This window comes from Cyanistes caeruleus, chromosome 13 (genome assembly GCF_971803275.1).
Source record: "Cyanistes caeruleus chromosome 13, bCyaCae1.hap1.1, whole genome shotgun sequence".
Taxonomy (NCBI): Eukaryota; Metazoa; Chordata; class Aves; order Passeriformes; family Paridae; genus Cyanistes; species Cyanistes caeruleus.
This window is the reverse complement of record NC_141713.1, coordinates 12,152,816-12,179,343: the sequence shown is the minus strand read 5'-3', so window position 1 is coordinate 12,179,343 and position 26,528 is coordinate 12,152,816. Positions and strand designations below refer to the sequence as shown.

The 26,528-nt window shown below is 38.8% G+C and overlaps 1 protein-coding gene across 7 annotated transcripts in view; it reads left to right on the top strand.

The window, feature by feature from the left end:
- Positions 1–22,533, top strand: part of ATOSA (atos homolog A) — a 48,273-nt gene extending 25,740 nt beyond the window's left edge. For 6 of the 7 annotated variants that reach the window (XM_086848902.1, XM_023934037.2, XM_086848900.1 and 3 more), the window contains 11 exons: positions 5,556–5,740; positions 6,568–6,770; positions 7,238–7,363; positions 7,635–9,486; positions 10,127–10,243; positions 11,187–11,260; positions 12,064–12,172; positions 12,867–13,025; positions 14,862–14,930; positions 15,767–15,966; positions 21,292–22,533. In XM_086848902.1, the coding sequence (XP_086705028.1) occupies positions 6,601–6,770; positions 7,238–7,363; positions 7,635–9,486; positions 10,127–10,243; positions 11,187–11,260; positions 12,064–12,172; positions 12,867–13,025; positions 14,862–14,930; positions 15,767–15,966; positions 21,292–21,445 (3,030 nt within the window). In that variant the 5' untranslated portion in view covers positions 5,556–5,740; positions 6,568–6,600 and the 3' untranslated portion in view covers positions 21,446–22,533. Of the gene's footprint in view, positions 1–5,555; positions 5,741–6,567; positions 6,771–7,237; positions 7,364–7,634; positions 9,487–10,126; positions 10,244–11,186; positions 11,261–12,063; positions 12,173–12,866; positions 13,026–14,861; positions 14,931–15,394; positions 15,509–15,766; positions 15,967–21,291 lie in introns of those variants that run through there. The other variant, XM_086848901.1, reaches the window with a different exon arrangement.
- Positions 22,534–26,528: the final 3,995 nt, after the last annotated feature.

Genomic DNA, 26,528 nt, shown 5'->3' with positions numbered 1-26,528 from the left:
ACTGGCATAACAATACAGAAGCAGGTGAAATTCTTCCTGTTTTATGTGAAACTAAGTAGGACCAGAGTTTTTTGTTTTTTTTTTTTATTGCTTATACTGTTATTTTATTTGAATAGCAGGTATGCATCATTTCTAATATAAATTCCCGTGCTGGCGTTTTCTGCCTACAGCTGAACTGGTTTGATACCCAGGTAGTGATTCAGTTTGGTACCCTGGAAAAAGCAGACAGTAACAATAAAATGAATTATGGTGCTACTCCCCTCATGTTTTCACAACTGTCCCTGAGCTCAAAGATCTTGAGCCATAAGAATGTAAAACAGTTATCAATGTGTGTATCTGTATTGGATTATTCCTAAATGAAGGTGAGTAACCAGTTCACTGTATTTGCTTGAGTTTAAGTAACTAATGGCTTGTTTCTTGAAAAAAGTAGGCCATCTCATGACTTTAACTCTTGATAGCTTAAATTATACCTAAACTCTTAATATTGCAAAGCTTTTGAAGCGTGTGACTTCAGATATAATTATGGGTTTGTAATATGCAGACACAACATGACTGCTCATTTAGAGAATCTTGAATTTGGGGGATTCAAGGGCAACTTTCTTTTGAAGTTAAGCACAACATGGAATTAGTTAACCAAAGCATCCGTAGGTGTTTCTAATTCCAGAAGAGAAGCTGTTAGTCAAACATTTACATTGTGTTTCATTTCCTTTACAGTAGTTTCTTGAATCCCTGCCTTATTCTTAAAATGTGGAAGTACCTTTAACCCGTTTATTGGAATAGCAAGATAATAAAATCTATTCAGGTTGATTGATTTGCAGGAAGAGCTTTTGCTGTAATTTTTGCAATGCAGAGCACTGCCATTGCTGGGAGGTGATGGGTTCTGAGTGCTGACAGTGCAGCCACTTTTCCTCCAGTTTACCTGACTCTCCTGCCATGGGACCCTTGGGCTGAAGTGTCTCCTTAGGGACTGCCAGTACTGAAAGCACAAAAAATAAATCCAAGTACTTAAGCCATTCTTTTAGTCTTTGAAAAAGGAAGGAAAGAGCAGATGTGGGCAACTGTGCCACGGTGCCCACTGGACAGCCTGGGTAGGGCAGGAGCAGGGCTTGCATCAGCTGGGAATCCCAACAGCCTACACCACACATTCCATATTTTGTTAAGTATTTTTCTTACTGGGTGTCAACTTCCCGGGTTTCAACTCTCTAAGTAAAATAGGAATGTGATTACTTTTAATCAGTGGCCCTCAAAATCCATTATGGGTGCCTAAAGATTTTCCAGGAAAGGTCTGGGCTGCTACAGAGCATATTCAAAGGCAATTATTAGTTGTTTCATGGACTCTCAAAGGAAGTAGCCCTCAATCAGTAAAGGTCAGGATTAAAGGATACTTCTAGTTGAACAAAATAATCTTTCTTTGAAGAAAGCCTCTTTGTAAAAAATGTGCTCTTTTTCTGAGAATAGGACGAGCTTGGTAGACAGTTGTGGTGAGCAGTGCAGTGTGAGAGGTTCTAGGACAACAAAATAAGCATGGACTAGGGGAGATTGTGGTTGTGTCACAGCCTGGCCATGATGGGATGGTAGCATGGGGCAGGAGAGGCTCTGCTGGGGCTGTTTATTGCCTTGCTGTGCCCAGGCAGAACAAGGAACAAGCAGCTCCCAGATGCATCTTCTGGTGGCACCTGGAACACAATGGGTTACATAATACCAAATGTCTTTGTTTCCTGGCCTAAGCCTAGAAAACAGATTAAATGCTCTTCTAAAACACGTATTTCAGGAAAACATTTTCTGTAATTACTACAGAAAAAGCTGTGATAGGAAAGGGAAGGGAGTTGGTCTGCACAAGCATGACCTAGTTGGGAAAGGAGTCAGCTGAGCATAACTCAATTAACTGAAGTTTTCAGAGAGTCCTTGGGTTACAGTTAAGTGGATTTATGAATCCCTACTACCACATAACTAACCTTAATTGGCATTTCAGGATGTGAGCCAATTTCCCTTTTTCTTAGGGGGGTGGCAGGGGGAGATGGTGGGTTCTTATTCTGTATTCCAGTGCTCATGCACCTGTGTGCAGTGGAGGTAGGACAAGGATTTGAAGACTCTTTGACATTTCTGGTTAAATGAGCTTTTCTGTTTTTCCAGAAAGTCTAGAAAATCATCTTTGTTGAGGTTGGTATGTTCAGGTAGCAAAGGAAAACAAAATGATGTGCCTTCATGTTTCTGTTCTCCAGTACTGTATGCTTTGCTCTGTGCACAGTAGCTTCAGTCAAAATTTAAATTTCTCTCTTCCTCCTTGAGTAGTCTGACACCTGCTGCTATCTCTTGTGCCCACCTGGTCAATAACCTTTTGTTTCAATGTATTGGTTAGAGGGCTGTAGTGCCTTATTACTTTAATTCTTATTTGCTTGTGTCAACTAACTGGGTTTTTTGCTATTTTAAGGAGAATAAACCCCAGACTGTGCAGAGATGCATATTTTATGCTATATACTTGGCATGTTGCATTGCTAGAAATGAAGCAGAACAATAATAATAGTTGTACAGTCAGGTTAGAGGACTGAGGTTATTCTATACACAATATATGATGTGTCCTAGGGCTGATTCATCCACAAAGCCAAACACTAACAGCACACACAGAATAAGACTTTTTTAACTAAACACTGAGTTTGCTGTTTCTATAAATGTCATTCCACCATTGTCCTCAATTGCATCAACTTGTATCATCTGTGTCTGTTGTGTAAGAACAACTACCAGGCTTCTCAATGGCTATAGGTTTCTTTTCCTTTATGAAAACTCTTAGAAGTTGCTAAATAATATATAAATCTAGTGGAGCTAAAAAAAGATATTGTGCCACATGAACTTTGTAGGAAGAAAATTATTTCTCAATATCTCTGGCTGTTCTTTAATTTTATTTTTTTTTATGTCTAGATTGAATAACTGGTTGGTCCATTGCTGGCAAAATTTTAAAGTGCTGGCCCTGTCTTTATAATGCTGCAGCATTTCCTAGGAGAACATAGGCTTCTTAGTGATGCCATTTTTATTTGGAACAACATGGTGTTTTTGTAACTGCAGCCAATATAACTCTAACTCTTTAGCTGGTTGGATCTTCTCTTCCTTCTTAAGGCAAGAAACTGGTTGCTTCTGAAGTAATAGGTCTGATACAGGAAGAGAGGCAGTATTTGTAAATTGAACTTGAAAGTGAGCTTTACCTGTTTACATTAGGCAATATTGTGATTGTAATCTGATTCTTGAGTGATGATTATTTCAGATTATGTACCTGCCTTTATTCAGTAGATCTTGCTTATTTGCTATTCATTGGATCTTTCATCTGAACAGCTTAAACTGTCTGTGTCTTGTAGTGAGCTGTGCTATGTCTGTGAAGGCCCTGAGCACTTCAGGTATGCAATATAAGCTTTGTTATCAGAGCCTTTTTAATACAAAAAAGGGGAGGGTTTTTTGCCTAAATCTAACTGCTCAGCAGAAGCACTCTGGTCATAGCATCTGTCCATTAATTTGTGTCAGGTCCCAAAGATTTTGATAACATATGGATTATCTTCTTAAAAAGAAAGCTAAATAATAGAAAGTCTTCATCTGGTAAGCTGCTAATGATAATTGAAGGGCATGTCTGTTTTATTGTTACCTGCTAAAAAACCATTCTTGTAGGTTTTTGTAGGGGTGAGTTAGTTTTGTTTAGTCTGTTAAGCATGAGACAATTCTTGTTTAAATTAATTTCAGTCCTGTTGAACACTTTCTAGAGTTTTGAACTTTTGTGTCAGAGTAGGCAAAATACTTCAGTAGTGATCCTACCTGCTGTGACTTTCTTGAAATTACCATGGCCTTTGGGCATACAAAGATGAGTTTAGCAGCAAGATAATGCTGCAATTTTTTTTGTCTGTTGTTTATCCAAATCCTTTTCAGAGTCTTCCCAAATTCCTTTTTCCTATTCCCAAGTATGACTTACCTATTGTTCATCAGACTTCCAGCTGAAAAAAAAGTGCAGGTGCCTAATTTTGTAGGTGACTCATATCACTACCTAAGAGTTTTGTCTTCTCTGTTATTTACCATTCCTTTCATCTTTCATGCACCCTTTATTAGATATTTTTTGCCATCCATCGGGTAAATGACCATTTTAACTTATGCCAGCTGAATTAATGTATTGTTCACATGCCATATTGGGTCTTTCAGGGTAATTAATAATTTTAATAGTAAAAGAGTCCTCTGGCTCTTCTTCAGCAGTGGGCTGACTTCTCTTACTTTGTGTAGATCTCTTCAAATAGTCTGTAAGCCCTGGGGTCTGTGGTGTACAAGCCTGGGCTAGGCAAATATGTACATGCAAAAGCTAGTTCTACACTTTATGATTTGCATATGCAGATAATTGCACATTTAATTGGAGCTTTTGTTTCACACATCCATTCTTGTATACATCTCTCAAGTCTGCATTGCAATGTTTGCCAAATGCTCTGCTATTAGGGGACCAAGACAAAAAAGACTTCTGAAAGGTATTTTATGCATGATAATTGAAACATGAATAGAAATTAACTCTCTCCCTGTGGCAGTTTTGGTGGATGACATAGGACATTTAAGCTAAAATTGTGAAGATGTCATGTGCTTTGTTCCCCTAAAGCATCAAAATAAAGGTAAAGAACTGCTGGCAGCCCTGCCTCCACCCGCTTTTCTTTTCTGCTCTTAAAATAGACTTTGAAGTGAATGTATTTTAGCTTTCATGGAAAAGAGAGTTTTCTGTAGCCTCTTCAGTAATTAAATAATTTTGAATCTTGAAGTGTTTTGAAGCAGAGAGGGGAACGACATGATCTGGTTGTACTTAAATCTGTTTGAATGATGGGTGACATCCTCGTGATGAGGGAGGAGGAGGAGAAGGGTGCTCTATAAAACATCATGAAATGGTGCATCTTAACTCTGTGGGAACTGAGTGTGCCAGGGCTCTTCATGAAGAGCAATGCCAACTGCTGCTTTGTCTACAGAGACTTGTTGAGTTTTCATTCTTTGCACAAGTTTAGACTGACCGTGGTACAAAACAATGAATACTCTGTATGTTTCTTCGGAACATTTCCTATGTGTTAATGATAACTAAAAATGGACCTCTGAAGTAAGCCTTGCTCTCAGCAGGAGGGACTTGCAATAAAAATCTTAAAGAACATTGTGTCCCACTTTTTCCGTAATAGAAGTAAATATTTCTTTTTCTTCTTCAATTTTTAATCTATTTTATGATATATTGTGACTTCTTATTCTATCTGTCAGATGATAATAACAATGCCAAGTCATACTGTCATCAGACTTCTCCCACAAGAGCCCAGGAAACCTTTTGTCTTCTAGAAAAGCTGTTGAAAAACAGAGTTCTTTGTAGTGACAACACTGAGATGAGGAAAGTTGTTTTGTGGTGCTGGAGTGGGGAGTGCTGGGTTTTGTGAGGAGTGCAGCCAGTCTGACACCAAGATCCATTTCCCATAGCCCACTCTCATTTCAAGTGTAATTGAAACAAACTGCAGGGTCAGCCAACAGTTGTTATACAGCAAATGTCATTAATTTTTGTCTTTTTGAAATGACAGATACTTTGGATGAATACTTTGAGTATGAAGCTGAGGAGTTCCTGGTCTCCTTGGCCTTGCTGATCACTGAGGGCCGGACACCAGAGTACTCAATCAAGGGCAGAACAGAGGGCTTTCACTGCCCACCAGCACAGTCAAGTCAGCCACCAACAACTAAGCATGAATGCAGCGACAAACTGGCTCAGGTATGGTGGTGGTACCCATTTCATGTGACAAATCCTTGCTACAGTGGTTAAAGTCAGCCAAGAACCCACAGAGGATTCACAGTTAAGCATGAGTAACAATGGCTTTCTGTCAGTCCTTCATTTAAATGAGTATGTAATTCAGTATCCTACTAATAATAGATCTGTCCTTAAAATGAGAGATCATTAAGCCTTTTATCCTTGAACAAGAAGTTCTGCACTACCTGAATGCAGTGCCTGTTTGAATCTTTATTATGCAAATGACAAGCACTATACTTAGTATTCTTGGTCTGGGGTTTCTCTTGAGAAAATGTAGGCTCACTTGCCTAACTTTTTGCTTTTCCAGGTGTTCTTGAAAAGTTAGTGATCCAAAAAACACAAGCACATCAAATCTAGCCAGTCTGTTTGGGAGTAAGGTTGGAGCATCCCATCTCTCAAGTTCTTAAGTACTGTGGGAATTTAAGTTATATTCATGCAGAAGTTAGCCTGCTCCAAGACACAGAATTTATAAAGATACTACTTGAGTCTGTCTGCCCAAGAGGGTGCCTTGTGGAGAGAGGACTACAAGGTAGCAAAGTGCAGTGGTTGGGGAAATGGATTTTTACAAGCTTTTTAAATTTCCTAAAGAAAGTTGTTCAAATGGCAACTGTAAGGGATGTGTTAATTATTTTTTCATTTAATAACTCTGGAATCTTATTTCTGTTTTGGTGAAACCAATCAGAATTTGACCCTTACCCTTCTCCAGTACTTTGGAACATGCTTTTAAATTCGATTTAAATCTGGCTAGTATTTTTATGGCTTGTCTATGTTGACATTTTTCTTTCCCTCAGTGTCGTCAGGCCAGGCGAACCAGATCTGAGGTTATGCTTCTGTGGAAGAACAATATTCCAATCATGGTAGAAGTGATGCTACTTCCAGACTGTTGCTATAGTGATGAAGGGCCCACCACAGAGGGGAATGATTTAAATGATCCTGCAATCAAACAAGATGCATTGTTGTTAGAAAGGTGGATTTTGGAGCCAGTTCCTCGACAGTAAGTTGGATATGAGGATTAGTTGATAATTTCAAGAGTCTTGTAAAATTAAAGTCCTTAAAGTAATTAGCGTTTTTGAACAGGTTCTTTGCTGTGAGGACTGATCTAAGAAAACCACAGTTTGCTAGTGAAATCAAAGCAATTCAATTCGGGCAATTCAAGCATTTCAATTTTAGTTGTCTTATACTCAAAATTTCTGCAGTGTACATTGTGCAGTGCAGAGTATGAAATGATCCTGGCTGCAAATGGTCCTTTTAAAGACGTAACATTTATGTCAAATTTTGTCAATTGTAATGTGTATAAAAACAAATCAGGCTCTGGAATCTTCAAAATGTTTGAGGAGTTTTTTCTTTGCTTGATTAAGCTATATATTTTTTTTTCTGACTGAAGATCTGACAATGTTCTAGCTCTAATAGGTCTCTGATTATTCTTACCAACACTCATGTGTTTGTCTTTAAATGCCTTAGGAGTGGAGATCGATTTATTGAAGAGAAGACCCTTTTATTGGCTGTTCGCTCCTTTGTTTTCTTCTCTCAGCTGAGTGCGTGGCTGAGTGTTTCACATGGTGCTGTTCCCCGAAACATCCTGTACAGGTATGCCTGGAATGGAAAAAAACTCATTTGCTGCTTGCAGATTGCTGCAGCTTGTCTTAAAATCATTCTTCTCTCCTGCTTTCTTGCTTGCTTTTAGAAGGTGGCCTATTGTTGGCCCAGTACTTTGGCAGTTCTGTAGGATTTGTGTACTATGCAAAGTACAGCAGTCGCTGATGTTTCTGGTGCTTTTTCTTAGACATTTGTTACAAAGTAGATAATTAAAAACTTTTCATTTAGCTGTTTTTGTAAATGGCCTTTGGTATTGTTTCAGGGTGAGCGCTGCAGATGTGGACTTGCAATGGACGTTCTCCCAGACACCCACTGAGCATGTCTTTCCTGTTCCTAATGTTTCTCACAATGTGGCCTTGAGGGTCAGCGTCCAGTCCCTGCCCAGGCAATCCAATTACCCGGTTTTGACCTGCAGCATTCACACCAACCTTAGCTTTTATGAAAAGCGAATGCAAGAGCGTAAGTTCCATCAGTGCAGCGATCCCAGTGCTGCTCAGCAATGCAGCACTTCCAGTCCACAGCGTTTTCGTGGGAAACAGACATGGACAATGACACCTGAACGCCTACTTAATGGAAAAAAGATGCCTGAATTTACTACATCTTTTAGAAATTTAAAACTTTATCCATCTACTGGACTTGGATCTGACTTTGGGGCATCGCAGTCTAAAGTTCAGTGCTACAATTCCACAGCAAACAATAAGACACAATTCCATGAAGCACCGGTCAGAACTTTTAAATCATATTCTCTAGTTGATTCTCGTGTTTCAAATAGTCATTGCTCTCATCAGCCCACGGGAGAAACCAATCCTTTGATAGGCTCTTTGCTTCAAGAGCGCCAGGAAGTCATTGCAAGGATTGCTCAGCACTTGATTCACTGTGATCCAGCTACTTCACCAGTTGTTGCTGGGCGTCCATTCAGCACACATGAAAACATCTCGGCTACACCAAAAGCTTTTCGGAGTACTTTCGAAGAGGAAAACTTGCCAAGGAAAAGCAAGGAAAGCTCCCCTGTTTCAGCTGCCAACTTAGACAATGCAATACAGGAAGATGGTGGCGAAGGCAAAACTAGAGCCGTGCCAGAGGTCACACTGCTCGATGCCCGTGTTCCAGGGAACCACTGTGGTCGTCAGTCAGCAGGAGAGAGTAACCCCCTGATCGATTCCCTGCTCCAGGAACGGCAGGAGGTGATAGCAAGGATTGCCCAACACTTGATTCATTGTGATCCAGCTACATCCCACGTTGCTGGACGTCCATTCAAAATGCATGAGGCTAATCCAGTCACGTCAAAAATTTTCCGAAGTACCTATGAAGATGAAAATTTGCTGAAGAAAGGCAAGGAACTGTCTTCTGTTTCTTTTGCTAAATCAAATTTTTCTTTGTTGGAAGACAGCAGTAAATCAGGGACAAAGACACCTGATACTCCTATCACTCCTTCTAGGTTTGATGGAGAATTGAAGACTGCTCTGAAAGTCCATGCAAGAAGAAAATTGGTTTTAGCAAAACCCAGTGAAGCTGTCCAAAATGCATTTCATCAGACTTCAAATAAAACTTCTCATGCATTTAATAGCATTCACACATCATCATCATCATGTATTAAAGAAAATAAATCTGAAGTTCCAGATAAATTGGAAATACATTCTGGTTATGCACAGAAAGACCAGATAACCAATATAACTAAACAGGGGTCAAATTCCAGCAGCATTGATGAACAGATTTGCACAAATAAACTTAAAGAAAGAACAGTTGTTAGTGAGAACAATGGCACAGACAGTTTTAATAATTTACAGATAGAAAAATGCAGAATACTTGAAGGTACAAAAAAAGCAACTATGATGCCGATATCTGACTCTTTGCACAAAAATGAGCTCAAGTGTTTAGACAGAGACTCCAAAAAACCAAATATTTATGAGCAAAATACTCAGCTTGTTAGTATTGAAAATTATTTAAATAAAGACCATGACAGTTTCAAAAACAAAACCAAACAAGATAAAACAAAAACTGCACATGATGAGAATGAAGACCCAACAGGCCTGGATTTTCAAAGCACTTCTCAGAAGAAACCTGCAGAAGACAGTGTAGTTAAGTGTGAGCGGCAGAAGAACCCAGATGTACAGGTAAATACATATGGGAACAGAATAATTCCTACAGCTGTCCTTTGTCAGATAGTTTGTACCCTCTGTCTGCTAAGGGCCAGCATGAAGAGGACCTTTCAGCCTGACCTTGTAGGTAGCAGCGGATTACCATTGTAATCTTGGCCTGAAGTGACTCAGGAAGAATTTCTTCATGGAAAGGGTTAAGCATGAGAATGGTGCTCCACTGCTCAGGTGGTGGAGTCACCATCCCTGGAGGTGTTCAAGAAACAAGTTCATGCCATGGTCTAGTTGACAAGGTGATGTGTCAAAAGATTCTGTGTGATGGGGTGACTTGGCCACTTAAACTTCATCATCTTAAGATGGAGAAGAGCACTGTCCCATTCCCCTCATGGTGACAGAGTTCTGAATGACTGTTGCCATGGGCAGTGAGGCATCCTGGTTTGTAGAAATACACCCATCTGAGTATGGAATGTGATCTTTTGGGAGCAGTATGTGTAGCTGCTGTAGATTGAGTCAGCTTACACTGAATGTTTCATCCCATGCTAGTGTGATGTAGATCCACCTGGGTCAGGAGTCTTCTCCCTTACAGCAAGCGAGTGTTATCATGATATGTCACTGAAATATCCCATTGATAACCTGAGTAAATTTGCTTTGCTGGCAGAAAGCACCATCTCTAAAACACACAAATACATGGCGGAAACACAATTTTCGATCCCTGGATGGAACTTCAACCAAGGCTTTTCATCCCAGAACTGGACTGCCTCTGCTTTCAAGTCCTGTAAGTTATTCTTGAAATTCCTTTGGCTGAGAAAGGGACTATTGTTCTTCTAATGTTGTGTGCATGGTATAAAATTATAAAATACCTAGGTGAAGTGTGCGTCATGTGTGTGATACTTTGTGTCACAGTGAATACTCTTGTGGGTAGAAATTAATGCTTAAGCGAGAGTTAACATGTAAATTAGGCTGAACAATAATTTTGGAAAAGAAAATATGAAAGACAGTTGTTGAGATCACATCAAGATTAACAAAAGGTGACATTAGAGAAAGCGATGGAAACAATGCTATGGTGCTATTTTAGAGCACAAAAGAAAGCATGTTGAAGATTGGTGGTTTAAGTGTAAGATAACATTTTGTCATTTAGGAGGTTTTGTGTTAGTTTTTAATGCCTGGTTACCTATTATTCCAAAGCCTTTGTTTGTGTGAACAATTAGTACTGTACATTCTTCAGTAACCAGAGGTGTCATGACTTAATGAAACAAAGCTGCTGTGACAGGGCAGACACTGGGCAAGTGTTGCAGTTCTTGGTAGGCTGGTTGGAGTTTTAAAAAAACAGTTCCTGTTAAAACTACTGAAGTAGTGATGTCCTGTAATCAACACATGATATGCTTCATTCTTCATTGCCTGTAAAGGCTGTCATGTTTTCAGGGATATTGGATGGAAATTATTACAGCCTGTTTATTAGTAATAGTTTGTCCTGTTCCAAAGAAACATCAGCTTCCTGAATGTCTTTATTGGAATACTTCCTGTTAATCAGAACTTAGTCTTACAATGTATAATCCTAGAACTTTCTTCACTAAGTTTTAAATGTATAGGAATTGCATTCTCTACTCTGCTTTTATAAATTTGTAATGACATGAAAATTCTTGGCAGAATGTGCTTACTTGGCAAAATTCTGTGGTAGCAGTTCAGTTTTCAAATTAGCATCTTCTTTCCCTGTTGAGGTTCCTCAAAGAAAAACACAGTCTGGGTGCTTTGATCTGGATTCATCATTGCTGAAATGTCTGTCTGCAAGAAGGTATGTTTTATTTACCAGAAACATTGAGATGTTTGAGGGGGATACAATGTGTATATATATATATATGTGTATTTATATGCAAAATCAAAGCATGTTAGCAAAGACAAAAAAATGCTTTCAAAAGAACCCTTATTTTGATACAAGGCTCAGCAGACAAGTTACCCTGGGAGTTTCCAGGTTAGCACAGCTCTGGGACATAACCATGGAATGAGAGTTGCTGGCAGAATGAGTTCTGTCCCATGCAGGGGTAGATATGCTGTCAGATACACTGGAGTTTTCAGACAGAAAAGCTAGTAATTGTTGATTCTCTTTCAAACCAATGTTTTGTGTTGTATTTTGTTCTTAGTGTTGAACATGTTAAGCATTTTCTCTTGTTCAGAGAGACAGACTTTTCAAAAGGGCCAGTCATGACCTTTTATACATTAATTCATGCAACATAAACAATTTTTGTTATGGTAGTCTGATATTGGAAATATGAGATATATTTCAGAATATGAGACAAAAGTACCCACATACAAGAGAAAATAATCTGATATTTTGATTCCTGCTAATGGAGTTAAAGACCAAGTTTTTATTGTCTTTATCCGTTGTAATGTAAAGCTGGTCAAAATATTTTTTCAGTTAATTAGAAAATGTTCTGCTAAAGTATTAATAGCCATAGTATTAATAGTGTTCCACTGTTACTTCTTTAGGACAACATTTTGTAGTACAGTAAGTAAATTATTCTTTCTAGGGCTGTTTATACCCAGAAGACAAAAGCAAATGTGTTTATCCTTTATATTTATTCTGTCTTTTTTTAATAGCCCACAACAATGTATAAACAGAGACGGTGATCCAGACAGCCATGGGAAACCATTTTTAAGTTCTAGTGCTCCACCAGTAACAAGTCTGAGCCTTCTGGGAAACTTTGAGGTATTGCATATTCTCCAGAATTCTTGTGGTGTTTTTAGTACTCTTCTGTACTGCTTTTAAAAGTATATTACTGTGAACAATTCCAGCATTATTAGAATGTAAAAGCTCCTAACTGAATTGAATAAAATTTGTTTTCATTTCCAGCTGTAAAGACACTTTATTTCATGTGCCAGACATCTTCTGTCTCAGAGAATCAAATACAATGAGTTGCTTAAGCTTTTGTTTCCCACTATGGTCAAGTTAGAAGATGTTCTGTTGCCATAAATGAGATTTAGTAACCTGTAATTGTCCATGTTTATAATGTACTTACCTAGAAAAAGGGATTTACATTTTCACTCTTAAAGTCTACTTAGTATGTCACAAAAGCTGGATTAAATTAGTGTGTTAAACAGAACATGTTTGAAGTGCAGGCTCCAGCTCTTCACTTCATGTAGCATATCCAATAACAGCAACTAATAGCCAGTGCATGAACGGGTTGTATTGTTTTGTGAAATATGGAGCTGAATTTGCTGGGGAATGTTACAGAATCTAGGTTAATTTATTTTTTTTTTTCACATAATATATGTTGAAAATCAAACATAGATCCTTGCTGCAATAAAGTTCTCTGTAGGCTTTTGCACTTGTTTCCTGATTAGTTATGCTCTGATTATTTTGAGGTGTTCCCAACCTAAGCTATATGTGCTTTGTTTTTCAGGAATCTGTCCTGAATTTCCGCTTGGACCCGCTTGGTGTCGTGGAGGGTTTCACAGCAGAGGTGGGAGCGAGTGGAGTCTTTTGTCCCACGCACATGACTCTGCCAGTTGAAGTGTCATTCTACAGCGTTTCAGATGACAATGCGCCCTCTCCTTACATGGTAAATGTGTGGTTGGATTTATTTTAAATAAATTCTGATATGTGGAGGTGAAGAGCAAGAGCTTGGTGAGTAGAGGGTTCAGAAAATAAAGATTTGCAGCGATCTGGCTTATTTTCAACTGCCTGTGATAGAGTTCTCCTGTCCCTCTTCCTTTTGCTAGCTAGTGCTTTTCCTTCTACTTCTCTGCCCAACCATTCAGCTGTTCTTGTCTTGGGATATTGAATGTATTTATCTCCCCTCACATTGGAGAGATAAAGCCCCAACATCTCTTTTTATCCATCTAACTTAAATAGCAGTGAGGCAATAGCTGGACGTGACAGGATACATTTTGTTGTCCCAACAAGCAGCTTCTCTGGGCAACTAACCACTCTGCAGAGTGGCTGAGGTACAGGCCAAGGAGCAATTGCTGATGGAGACCTTAGACTTGGAAGTTATTCAGCCCTTTCTTTTAAAGCAGATATTGTCAGGGCTGCTGTGACACTGGGCACTCTCGCAGGCTGCATGGTTTGCTGATGTTTGCAGCAACACAATGTTTGTGTTCTCGGTCTCTGGGTGCTAATTCTGTTCCACCTTTCTACAGTGACAGCATGGGTTTTGCATGTCTAAAAGTGCTCCTCTGCAAAAAGCAAATGGTGTCTTGTATGCTGGCATTGAATCAGAGGCTGGATTTGTTCTGAATGCCTGTTAAGGTACCTCAATTTTACATAGGTGACAGATCCAGTTTTTAGAGGTTTTTGTATGTGTATGTTTATCTAATATATGGTAAAGGGTTTGTTTAAACATGTAAGTCAAGCAATGAACATCTGAGTATTCCAATATTTAGATTTTAAATTCATAGTAGTTACCATATTTCTGACCCTTCTGTTTTGGAAAGTATTCAGAAAATGAAATTGCTTAGTGTTTAGTAATGGCTTTGAGTTTAAACTCGTGTATGTCTTAGCTGCTGCAAAAAGTCTCTGTTCTTTTGCTTTCATCTTTCTAGATAATTTTGTGTGATTTTCTAGGAGGTGAAGGGATTCTCATGTTCCTCAAATGGTTAAAGTAGCATTACTTATTTTCCAAGCTGGCTTTCATTGTTTCAGGCTTTTCCATGTGCTATTTCCAAATATGCTATTATGGCTGAGTCTCCCAGGATTAATACAGCATTTGTGTAGTGCCTCCATCATCAGAAACATTGTTTGTGTTTGTATAGCTAGTTTCTCTGTTTTGGGGTGTTTTTTCGGTTGGTTGTTTGGTTTGGGTTTTCCAAGTCCAGCGCAGTGGGGTGCAGCAGTGGTGCCTGCAGGGTGACCAGAGGTGTGGCAGTGCCCCGAGCGTGGCCAGCGTCACAGAGCCCCGTGGGCCGCTCGGGGCTGCTCTGTAGATCACAGCTGGTACAAAAGCAGATATCATCCTTCCCAAAGTTTGGATTAGGATGGGAGATTAAGTGCATCTGCTGCCTTTGAAAAGCAAAAATGAGTTCTGTGAGATTTGGAGTATTAGTGCAATTGTCGATGATATAGAAATGGAAAGGAAGAGACAAGAGTTTCATTTTAACCTCCCAGCTGCTTTGAAAAGAAAGCTGTTTTGTCCTAGCTCCCTGATGTGGAGAAGATGTGGAAACTTGAATCTTTTTTCAAGAGGAAAATGTATCTCTTATTGCACAGCTTTTAGTGGTCTGCCAAAGTATCTGTAAGGCCCTTGCTGTTGATTTTTAAACTGCATCTTAAACGCATTGCTTTCTCTATTTTTAGTTTTTGTAAATTACTGATTATGTTTCACATAAATGCAATTACATGACTAGAACATTTTGATTTGTTTATCTCTGTGACCTAAATATGTGTTTTGTTTCTGTAGGGTGTAATTACTTTAGAGTCCCTTGGTAAAAGGGGTTATCGGGTACCGCCTTCAGGAACAATACAAGTGGTACGTACTCAGCACATAAGGGTGCCTTGAAACCACTAATACCAAGAAAGTCATGCAGAGATGAGGTTATTGGAGATGAGCATGAAGCTAGCAGTGGAAATGTGCATCTCTGTAGGTACTGTAGTAATTCAAAGTAGAAACCTGTGTGTGGGACAAAAAAGATTACCAATCTTTGAACACTTCTGTGTTCTGAGGAGTCTTAAAATCATTTCCAGGAGATTCGGGATACTTGGGGACACTGTGGCTTTGAAAAGTGATTGGGAAGTAATTAGGCCACAGTCCAAATCCTGAAATTCTTCCAAAGCAATTAAGATTGAATAATTGTATAAACCTTTTGTTATATTTTAATACCACCTTTACTTTTGTAATAGACTCACAAAGTAAAACACAGTTGTTGCTTAGAACCAATGAACTGACTCTTTCTTTTAAGAACTCAGTCCAAGATAACACATTCATAATTTCAGGTTTAAAAGTGGAGCCCACCACTGTGCTTCCTGCGAATGTATTGTGTCTGGAAAACAGTGTAGACAAAAAGCTGCCTGGAAAAATAAGCAAAAACGGGGATGCTGATTAGCAAAGTAAGAGTAGTCATATACTAGTGTTTCATTCAGATGAGATTGTATTTAGCATTATATTTAAAAATGAGAATTGCTGGTAGATGAAGTGTTGAAAACCAGAAAGGCTTCACAATGTCTTTACAAAAATGTTTCTGTATGCACAGAAACAAAGTACATAGAGAACTATTTTGACAGATCAACTTTGGGTTAGATTTGTTGGGTTTTTTAAAAAACTTGTCATCTCTAATGAGTATTGTATTGAACTGTTTGTCTTTTCAGACCTTATTTAACCCTAACAAAACTGTGGTGAAGATGTTTGTGGTGATCTATGACTTGAGAGAAATGCCAGCTAATCATCAAACATTCCTACGGCAAAGAACTTTCTCTGTTCCTGTGAGACGAGAAGTCAAGCGAACTGTCAATAAAGAAAACAGTCACCAGACTGAAGAAAGGCTACTACGCTACCTCATACATCTGAGGTAAGCTCCTTGAAGTTAAAAAAACAAAATAAAACAAAAAAACCCCAACAAACCCGAGGCAAAAGCACAAAAAAGTATCTGCCAAAATTTTACTCAATTTCTTTCCCAGTCAGCCTTTCTGTATACAGAAATAAGAAAGAATGAAAAGAAAAAAAAAATATTAAAAAAGGAATACTAGCTAAACAGTAGAGGAAGAAGAGATAAATAATTTGGGTTCTGCTTGGGAGAAACAAAGTTAAAATAAAGCATAAAGCTCTCTCTTGCCATTAAAGTATTTTGTATAGCATTGTAAAGCTTAAATCTTTTCTTAGCAAGAGAGAAATTGTTCTGGCTGAATTGATGCACTTTTTTGAGGTTACAGGAAATTGTAAGAGTGGATGTTATATGGGCAAAAGCCAAAACTAAGGATCACTGTTGGGAAGGTGCCCTGGTGTGCTTCACATGTGCTTCTTCACCAGAACAGCTTGTAACATGATAAATGGTCTGAGCTACTCCTAAAAATACAGTGGTCCGTGGCAAAAATGTAAATACTTGCTTCCTGATGCAATACTGGTGATTATGCCTTCCACTTTATAAAATATTCACTCAATCTTCCTTAAATGATTTACAAAGCACTGCCTGAAACCAGACACTGCTGCTGCTGTTGGGGCATTCTGGTGACTGCAGTTGGAAACAAAGGGGAATGATGGATATACTCTGTTCTCCTGCAGTTTGCAGACTTTTTGCATGTGTTTTTGTAGTAAGAAATGCCTGTACACACAGACCCAGTCCTTTCACTGCAGCACTTGGAAACCCACCAGCAGCTTACATTCTGAAGTGACCAAGCAGAACAAAATCAAATATCTTACACTTCTCTGTTGTTGTACAATTATTTCTGGTACATATTATTTGTCCTATTTAATGGCATTGATTTCTATCCAACAGACTTTTGAAACACAACCTTGTCTATAACAGTGATTCTAGACTCTCCCATTAAATGAATGTTGACAGTCATAAGAAAAGTGTGTTGGTTTACTGGAGTGTGAAAACAGTATCATGAGAAGGATGTTGAACATTCATGTTTTCATTCTGAAATTTAGCCTGGATTGAAATTCAGTCTTTCAGGCCACACTAACTTGCAAGGTCTAACCTAACCACTTTCTAAAATTTTTCTTTTGGGGCAAATTCTGAAAAAGTGTGTAGTCTCAATACAAGGCTGCTCAGGTGTGAAGCTGATCTGACTGTGCAGAGGAACTGGTGACAGGCCTTGCCTGCAGTGGTGGGTAGAAGTCTGTGGCCAGCTGGGTCTGGCATTACCTGCATGAAGAGTAGTGGTCTTCTGTCCCCTTCCAGTTTCTACTTTAATGTAGTTTGTAAATTTCTTGTTGACAGACTCAAGAATTACTTCTATTTGAAGGCAAACCTGCTTTCTGCTCTCTTATTTGTTACAGCTAGAAGTCTTTTTATAAAGAGCTTCCTATTTCTGATACCTGCTGAGAGACAGAAAAGTTGCAGTTCTGATGCTTCTCATTTTGAAATATCTGTACAATTTAGCTCGGCTTTCAGACCTCTGGTAGGGATCAGTTCATGGGTTTGTGATGTGTAATTGGAAATGCATCCACTTCTGATGGGAAAACCAAAATCATAATAACAATGCTTGGCTGATTATTTTGGAAAGTGAATGACTACAGAGTATGCGACAAGTTTTTTCTTCAGTGATAAACCCAAGCTTTGGGTCCTTTCTCATAATGTAAGAATGGCAGAACTCCTTGAAATATTAAAGTAGCTTATGTTGATCTGTCTTGTGGTTTATTATACTGAGCACTTATGATTTTACAAAAGACTCAGTTGTCCATTTAGTAGACTTTACTAAAGATGGATTTTAATTAGGAGGACTTAAAAAAATCTTAGTAGTAAGTTGGTTTTAAAGATTTATTTTTAAAAGCAGCAAAGTTTCCTCAAACCTACTTTACTGAAAGGTTATGCAAACCTAAGAAGTTTCAACTATTCAGATTTTTGTTTATTACTCAAGTTGACTTAGAGCAGCCTTTCAGTTTTAGTTGCAGTAGTTATTGAGCACAAGCATCTTAAGCTTACGTATTGAAATTTTGTTTAAAAAAACAAATGAAGTCACCACCAGTGAGCTGCATTGTGGTCGCATCTGCTTGCGAGGCCTTAATCACAGTTGTCAGCACTCACATTATGAAAGCTCCTTTTCAAGTGGTAATTCAGCAAAAACGCTTGCATAGGTCTGGAGCTTAACATTGGCAGCCAGATTTTCTACAACAGTCTTTAAAGTGTCAGATTTATTGTGTGCACAGCTTCTGGGTGCAGCTCTGTGTGTTTGAGGTTCTGTTGGATATGCCAGCAGACTGGGCTTGTACCCACAGCTACAGGATTGAGATACCAAATGGAGCTTGCACACACAGCGCAGCTTTATTCGCTATTAAAAACCCACAACAGTTGCACCTGCAGTTTGTTTTTTTTGAAGATGCTTTGGGGATAATTTTTTTGTTGCATGTGAAGCAATGACTTTTTGTCTTGTAATTAAATCTACTTGAGCATAAGAGCTGTGAGCTCAGCTCTGCTTGTGCCTCGTTTCTGCCTGGCGTTGTGGGGATGATGACCATCTGTGGGTTTCTAGGTCACGTTCTGGCACCCTTGTACAAAGTAATTAAACAGCTAACCTGCCCACAGCTCAGCATTTTTTGAGTTTTTACAGCTTGGTCAACAGCCTTAGTTACTGACACAATGCCAGGAATTGCATGGTGAATAGTTGCTGTTGCTAAACAGGGGTTGTTACTGAGAGCTCAGTGGAGGGTAAGCTTGAAGCTGGTTGTTAAAAGTAGTAATTCCTTAAGGTGTTGAGAAACTTTTTTTAAAATACTGTCCTAATGTGACATACACCTTTATTGGTGGAAGCTGAAGATACCTGTTATTACTGATTTACTAGCTGCTTTTGATCTTTCTGGTCTTTCAGCATTTTTTCTTATCTAGAAATTTTTATCCTTGTCCTAATGCTTTTGCTTACAGGTTTTATACATAGTGTTGTATAGTCTTTTTCACTTACAAAGCACATCTTGCTACATATGTTTTTATGATTATCCTGCTTTTCAGGATTATTCTGTTTCTGTGAATTACTCTCTTTGTGAATTTTGATGACCTATAAAATACATATAGGGACTTTGTGCTTGTATTTGTCATTTCTTCAGTAAAGTTCTTCTGCCAGACTTTCTAGCATCTGATTTGTGTATTTAAATAGTCTGTTGTTACTTTTCCTAGGACACTGTCTGTCAGGGACCTTGGTTGTGTTGGGTTTTTAAAATTTCTTTACACAAAAGTACTGGAGCTGCTCCAGCTCTGGAGTCAGTCCCATGCTGGTCACTCCATCACCACCCTGCAAGGGTGTAGGGAAATTGTCTCAATTATTCCAATGTGCTTATTTGCATGTATAAAAAACAACATTTCTAAATCCCAATTACTAGGGCAGACCTATCTAAAAGAAAAAAAAAAAAAGGTAATGGATGCAGAGATGAGAAGGATCCCATTGAACTTTGCTGCTGTCTCACACCCTTCTTCAATCTTTCTGAAATGTCATGCTCAGAAAAGTCATGCTGCAGGGAGCCACTATTTACTGAGAAAAGGGAGTCTTGCTGGATGATCACTCATAGAAAAGAGCAAGCTTGAGAAGTTTAAAAATAGATCATGCTAATAATTCTTTTGAAAGATCCCTATGTAAAATGGGAGCTGAGATCTATTTTGTGATGATGCTTTGATAACTAGATCTATAGGAATTAATTTCAGTCATACTTTTGCGGCAATAGACCTTTTCACTAAAATTTTTCCTTTTAAAATGTGTTATGAGCTAGATTCTGAGTTAACTGTGGTGTTTGCTTTGTCCCTTGTTTCTCACTCTTCCTTGTGCTCTTCTCCACAGTCTTCTCTTAAGATAGCATCTTCTCCCTTTTGCCTATCAGGTAAAGGGCTTTCACATTGACAGCACCAAGTAAATAAATAGTGATGGATGAGATCTCTGTGGGAGCCAGTAGGAGCATTCTGCTGGACCCTGCTGCATTTAATGTCCTTGACAGCTGTGTCCAGGAGAACAGTTTTCCTTTGTCTGGCTGTGGGATGACTACAGGCTATTCTGCATCCCTCATCTGAACAGAACAGTGCCACAGAATCCATTTCTGCAACCTGCCTTCCTCAGATGATGAAGCCTCGATGGATCTTCTGTACTTGTCTTTCTCCTACCGCTCAGAATTTCAATCAAATTATGAATAGGTTTATTCCAGAGATGATGCTGTGTTTGCTTCAATGAGGTCAATGTGTAAAAGCCTATTAAAAATCTGTGCAAATTGTAATACATGATAACACAGCATGCATTGCTCTCTCAGCATTCGCCATGGTATCATCTTGTGACAGCAGCATTGCCTTTTCTGTTTCTATTGCAGCAGCAATAGCATTTCACTCTCACTGTGGTAGTGACATTAAGTTCAGTTGCTCTAAGAAATGCTCCTTAGGCTCTTCTGCCTTTCCTGGTGGAGAGAAGGAAATTAGAAGGTTCTGCCACATGAAAACTATAGAATACAATTCTCTGAAATGCAGATCTTGTCTCCCTGTATACAGTTGTTAATACCAGGTAGAACTGGCACATTCCCACAAGTTTGGAGGACCTGAATTAGGCTGTTTAGCTGCAGCATAAAAAATGAACAGACAAGGAATTGACCACTATTTGCCTTGGTGATTGGGCCAGTGAACTGCAGTCTCTTTACAATGCTCCCTAGTCTGCAAAAAAAATGCTTTCTGCCTGCCTGCAGAGATCCCAGTACCTACTGCTTTTCAAGAAAAGTTCTTGTATTTGGAGTGTGGTATAAAGCAGTAGTAAACTTTCTGGTGTTACCTTCATGAAGAGAGCAATGAAATCTACCTATATGATTGCTGGAACTGAAATGCATATTTGATTTGTTCGAAATTGAAAATTCCCTTTTGTGTGCACTTAGGCCATCCTTTGGACATTTTCAGCTCATTGAAGAGCATTTTTTGCCATTCCCAATTGCTGAGGACTTTAATCTTCGATATACATAATGGCAGTGTGAACTTCAAATATTCCATGCCACTTTCAAAGCTGTGCACTGCATTGATGATTAGGAACAGAACCTTTAAATGTCAAAAGAAGCAAAGCAGAATAGAGGTGTTAGGATATTCTTTCTCTTTCCATTTTAACTGACTAATTTTGTTTGTTCAAATGTGTTTTGGCCTTAATGTTTTAAGAGTGCATTTTATTTAATAATTTTTAAAGATTATTTTTTGTTTTAGATAATACAGATGTGTGTTTCTTTTCAGGTTCCAGAGCTCTAAATCTGGAAAGATCTACCTCCACAGAGATGTAAGGCTCCTATTCTCTCGGAAATCCATGGAAGTTGATAGCGGCGCTGCATATGAACTCAAATCTTACACTGAATCTCCAACAAATCCTCAGTTTTCACCAAGATGCTAGCAAACAATGGCAAACAAAAGTATTCATTTTACTGTTGAGTACTCCTTGCAAGCAAAGATTGGTAGAGACAACAGTATATAGTTAAGTCTGTTAAGGAATAAAAATAGCGCTCAAGAGAAAGAAGGTTCTGTGTGATCCTGGACCAGTTTTTAAAAGGTTTCTGGAATGAGCTTTGTGTATTCCAAGTAGACTGGAAACATACGTAAATCTAATCTTTTTGTACTGTTTAAAACCACTTCATTGGATGTGTTGCAATAGCAAATTCCCAAGTTAGTTTAGTGTTTACACTTTTTATTTTATTTTTCAGTTATTTAATATTTAATGTTTCATTTAATACTCAAGTGATGTTTGTCTTTAGTGTTCTAATGTAGCATAAATCCTATGTAAAATCATACTATGTATTTTTGGCATTAATATTGAAATCTGAAATATATACAGATGTCTTTAATCTGTGTGCTGTTTTAAGTGATATTCATTTAAGTTATTGAAAATGGGGACAACAGGTGAATTTCCATAACATTTCATACTATGCAAGCATTTAGCTGTTTTTTTCTCTTTAATGGTACCATTTCCCATTTTTTCTCACATCCAGATTTCATAACACTTGCAACCACATTACAGATAGTTTATTTACTTACTCATGCATTCAGATCATTATTCAGTTCACATTTTGCTCCCTCAATTTCTTTTTCTTTCCCTAAGGGCCATTTAAATTTTGCTGCCTGTTATTAGTTTTCCTCACATAAAATTTGCACCCTCCCCCATTTTATTTCTCAAATTGTGTTAAAGGATGTACTGTGCAAACAAATTAGTATTTATATCTCCAATATATGCAAAAAGCTATGAAACTTGTACTTTTTGTTTTATTTTTAGATGAGAGGATCTTCATGTAATCCTAAATATTTTTCATAGGTCAATTCCATGTAGGCCACTAGGTGGCCATAGGAAGTTTTACTAGCAATGCTACACTGGGCATATGACTATTTTCCAAAACATGTGTGTATTCCTAAAACAAAACAGATGAACAGTTTATGCTAAATGTTAAACTGTGTAACTGAGAGAAATAAAGTTAGAAGCATTTGATTATATTTGAGCTATATATTTAATAATGGAAACGAAGCTTTATGATACTTGATGAAGATCTGAGTTTCTCAACTGTCTTACCTTGATTTGTGTTTTTCTTTGCTTTAGGTTTTTAGAGTGTCAGTAATATGCAAGGTGCCCTTTAACATGCTTATCTGATGAAGACTGGAGAAAGGATGAATGTGCATCTTGTATATTCAGCACTGCCCTTAGATGAGAGAAGTCAGTGTATCATGAAATCTCCAGGAAGTCTGCCAGGGAATGTTATGGGAGACTGGACTTTCCAGATGATACTTATCAACTATCTTGTACATGCAAATGACTGCTGCTCCAGAAGGGCAAAGCTCAGATATTACTGAGTCCTTTCCCCACTTCAGCAGTGTTTTCCACTCTGTTACATCAGGTTTTCAGATGTTACCTAGCATTCATTCTACACAGAATTGGGGAAAACTACAGGAAGAGATTGTTTGCAGTTTCTAGTCATTTGTGCCCTTTATAATGGAGAAAAGGTTTATTTTGGTAGCAGAAGACTCAAACACAACTGCAGTAGTACTGTGTACAGAACTGTGCTCTGGACTGGGATATCAAGAGGGCATCCTAGTTTGTGTTGCTGCTATTATTGAGTCATAAGCAAACAGCATGTGTTCTCAAACTACTTATTTGTGTCATGGTGCACAGCCGCTTGCATGCTCAAAGAAAAAAGCATGAGGAAAGGACATGTTTTTAATGAAAAGTCACTGCTGCCCTGTAGTAGATAAACTATTTATTTTGTACTGACATTATGCAAAATTTGTATCTTGGTAGCTTTATTTAAATTTACTTCAAGTCATCTCCATTAATTTGCTTTGAAAAGCAAAGGAATGTGGATTTTGAATATGCAGCTACTGCAAGTCATGTGTAGGAAATAAATTTAATAGTCAAGCTTAGTTCCTATATGGATTTAGAATGAAAGTGACCTTGGATTATCTGTGCACAACTTTGATTTTACTGAGTCATTCTCCATTTACAGCTTGATCTGAGTAAACACTTTCCATTAGGGACACACCTGGAGAATTGTGGGATGCTCATAAACTATGAGATAAATTCCACATGACCTTCTAAACTTAGGTTAAGACTAGACTAATTTTTGACCAGGTCATTGGTTTCTTCTCTTTACACCCCAATAGGCTCAACCAAATACAATTATTTATAATAAATGTTTGAGTGGTTTATAAGGGCCTCCAGTGATGGCTGCTACAGCTAATCTCTTCCAGTGATAAAATTTACTTATCATGAGAAAGTATAACATTTAGTTGTATTATATACATTTAGTTATAGTTATATAAGGATTTATAACACCCAACTAAATGGTGTTGAAGTTGAGTTAAATACCACTTAGCCTTTTCACTATAAGCAAACAATTTAGTTCTTGTATCTCCCTTCTCAGTCTTTTTTTTTTTTTTTTTATATCACTAAGACAACCCCAGTTAGCCTTTATTTTCTGCACCTCTTTTCATTATGGCTCTTTGCTTGCTTCTTTTGGACTCAATCAGTCTTGAAGTGTGTGAGGCTGGACACAGCATGCCAGTCCGGGCCTCTCTGTGCCAATCAGACTGGAAGCATTGGTTGGTAAATCATGGATTAAAGTCCTCTTCATGCATCCTCTTATAATATGCTGTTTTTCAGTATCAGGAAAACTTGTATTCATCTTATTACCCAGTAAAAGAGTCATCCTACCTGCTTGATCCCAAAATGGTAGCTCTCCTTACTGAACTTTATTCTCTTACTACCCAAGATTTTCTATGCTGAACACAGCATTGCTGTTTGAAGAACTGATAGCAAGTTTCCAGCAAACTTGCATCCACCACATTAAAGTTTCATCTAATTAAGTTTCCCTTATTTGCATGGGAAAGTGTCAGAAGCCTTATTAATGCCAGAAGGCATCTGGAACTTCAGCCACCTTCACCCACTTCTCCACATGGTCTATTTCCTTTTTCTTAAAGGAAAGATGATTGTGTGAAACCCTTGTTCTTAACTGTGAATTCCTGCCTAGATACTCAGTTTCTTTTCAGTGCTTATTTTAGATGATTTTTCAAGTCATTATTGACAGCCTAATTATATAGCTTGTATTCTGTCCTCCTCATACTCCTATTCAAATTCAGGAAAAGTGACTCCTGGAAACCCATTCATTTTTAACAGGTTCCTATATGAATCACAAGTAATTAACTGGAGATTGCTTCTGTCGTTCTCTAATCTCTTAAGGATATTTTTTCATCCAAGTTGAAAATATTTACCAAAACTAATTAAAGTAACCTGTAAACCAGTCTTTCTTTATTCCAGCTAGAGGCTATACTTCGTCACACTGTTTACCTCGACCATGCAAGATTGAACAAAATAAACATTGAACACTTTAGTCTTTAAAAGTTTAGTTCAGTAATATTTTGGTACCCCCTCGTCTTCATGATCTGCTTTAGATACACATCCTTAAAAACTGACCTAGTTTTTGTGGGCTTTCTTGTATTTGAGGCCATTGAAGAACCACTTTTCCTGAGGTTCTGAATTTATTTCCCATCTTTCCTCTGCATTATGTTCCCTTAAAGAAATAAGGGTTATTCATTAAGCATTAAGGAACTGCTGAATCCTTGAAACTGTTTTCTCTCACATTAATTTCCTAAGAGTTTTGAAAGAAATTCCTGAAGTTTGCATTCTTGTCTGCTGTCACTGCTTTCTTCTTCCTTTTAAAATGTATGAACTTCATCCTTTTTATGATCATTTTTCTATGTTGCTGGCTTTCACACTTTCAGACCATTTCTCCCTGTTTTTGCTAGAAGCAAATGTGGCACACCCACCAGTATCATGTCTTTTTTCATCATTAGGAAAGAACCCACTGGTGTTATGATTATTTTTCTGTGCAATCTGCCTGGCTGTATCCCTTTCTGAATGAGGGATATGCACATTCCTTGGGTTCCCCACAGCTACGTGATCCTGGTCTCTGGCTGAATCTCCCAGGTGCACAAAAAACCTCTGCAGCTGGCTGGTGGTGCGTTTAGTACAATTCAGCTGTGGCAAAATCACTGTCAGCTTCAGCTTTCACAGACCTTTCTGACCTGCCTGACCGTAATCGCACAAAGCCTGTCCTGGCCAATCCCTCCTGAGCTGTGCTAAGTACAATCCATACCTTGCTGTTCACATAATCCATTTATTTAGGGACCCCTAAAGATGTATTAATGGTGGGTTATTTAAACCCCTTCTGTATGCTCTTCAAGAGAGTCCACAGAAGGTTATTTTTCAGCCAAGAGCCAGACAGTGAAAAGTAGATGGGGAAGGAATAAAATGCTTTATGTGACTTGATACTATGCTGTCAAGAAGTTCCAATGGACTGAGCTGAGCCTTCCTATCTGTTAGCGGCTGTCTAGGATTCATGAGATCCTCGAGTAATGCTGCTGAGGACTTAGCTCCTTGTATTTTGATCACTGAAGGTGGCCAAAAGAACTAACTTTAGCCGAGCAGCAGAGGTTTTTTTCCCCTTTACCCAGATGCTGGGCAGGGGAGGCCGTGCAGGCTGGATGAGCCGGGGTTAGGGGGCTGTGGTGAGGGGAGTGGAGGAAAGGCCCTAAGCCAGGACACGGGAGATTGACATTAAATACGAGAAGAATTTTCACTGTTCGGGGGAACAGGCTGCCCAGGGAGGCGCTGGAGGCACCGTCCCTGGAGGTGTTTAAGAGACGTCTGGCTCTGGCGTCGGACGACGTGGTTTAGTGGTTACGCTGACGCCTGTGCGGGTGCACTGAGCCACACAGAACTCTTCCAACCCCGATGTTTCTGTAATTCTGTGATTCCAACGGGTGCGGCACCGGGGCCGTGCGGCCTCTGAGAGCCGCCCCCGAACCCGGGTCTCGAACCCGCGGCCCCGGACGTGACGCGCGGGGGGCAGACGGGTCCCGCCCCCGCTCCCCAGCCCGCGCGCGCGGGGGCCGTGGCGGAGGAAGTCTGGCCCCGCCGACGCTCCGTCGCGCGCGCC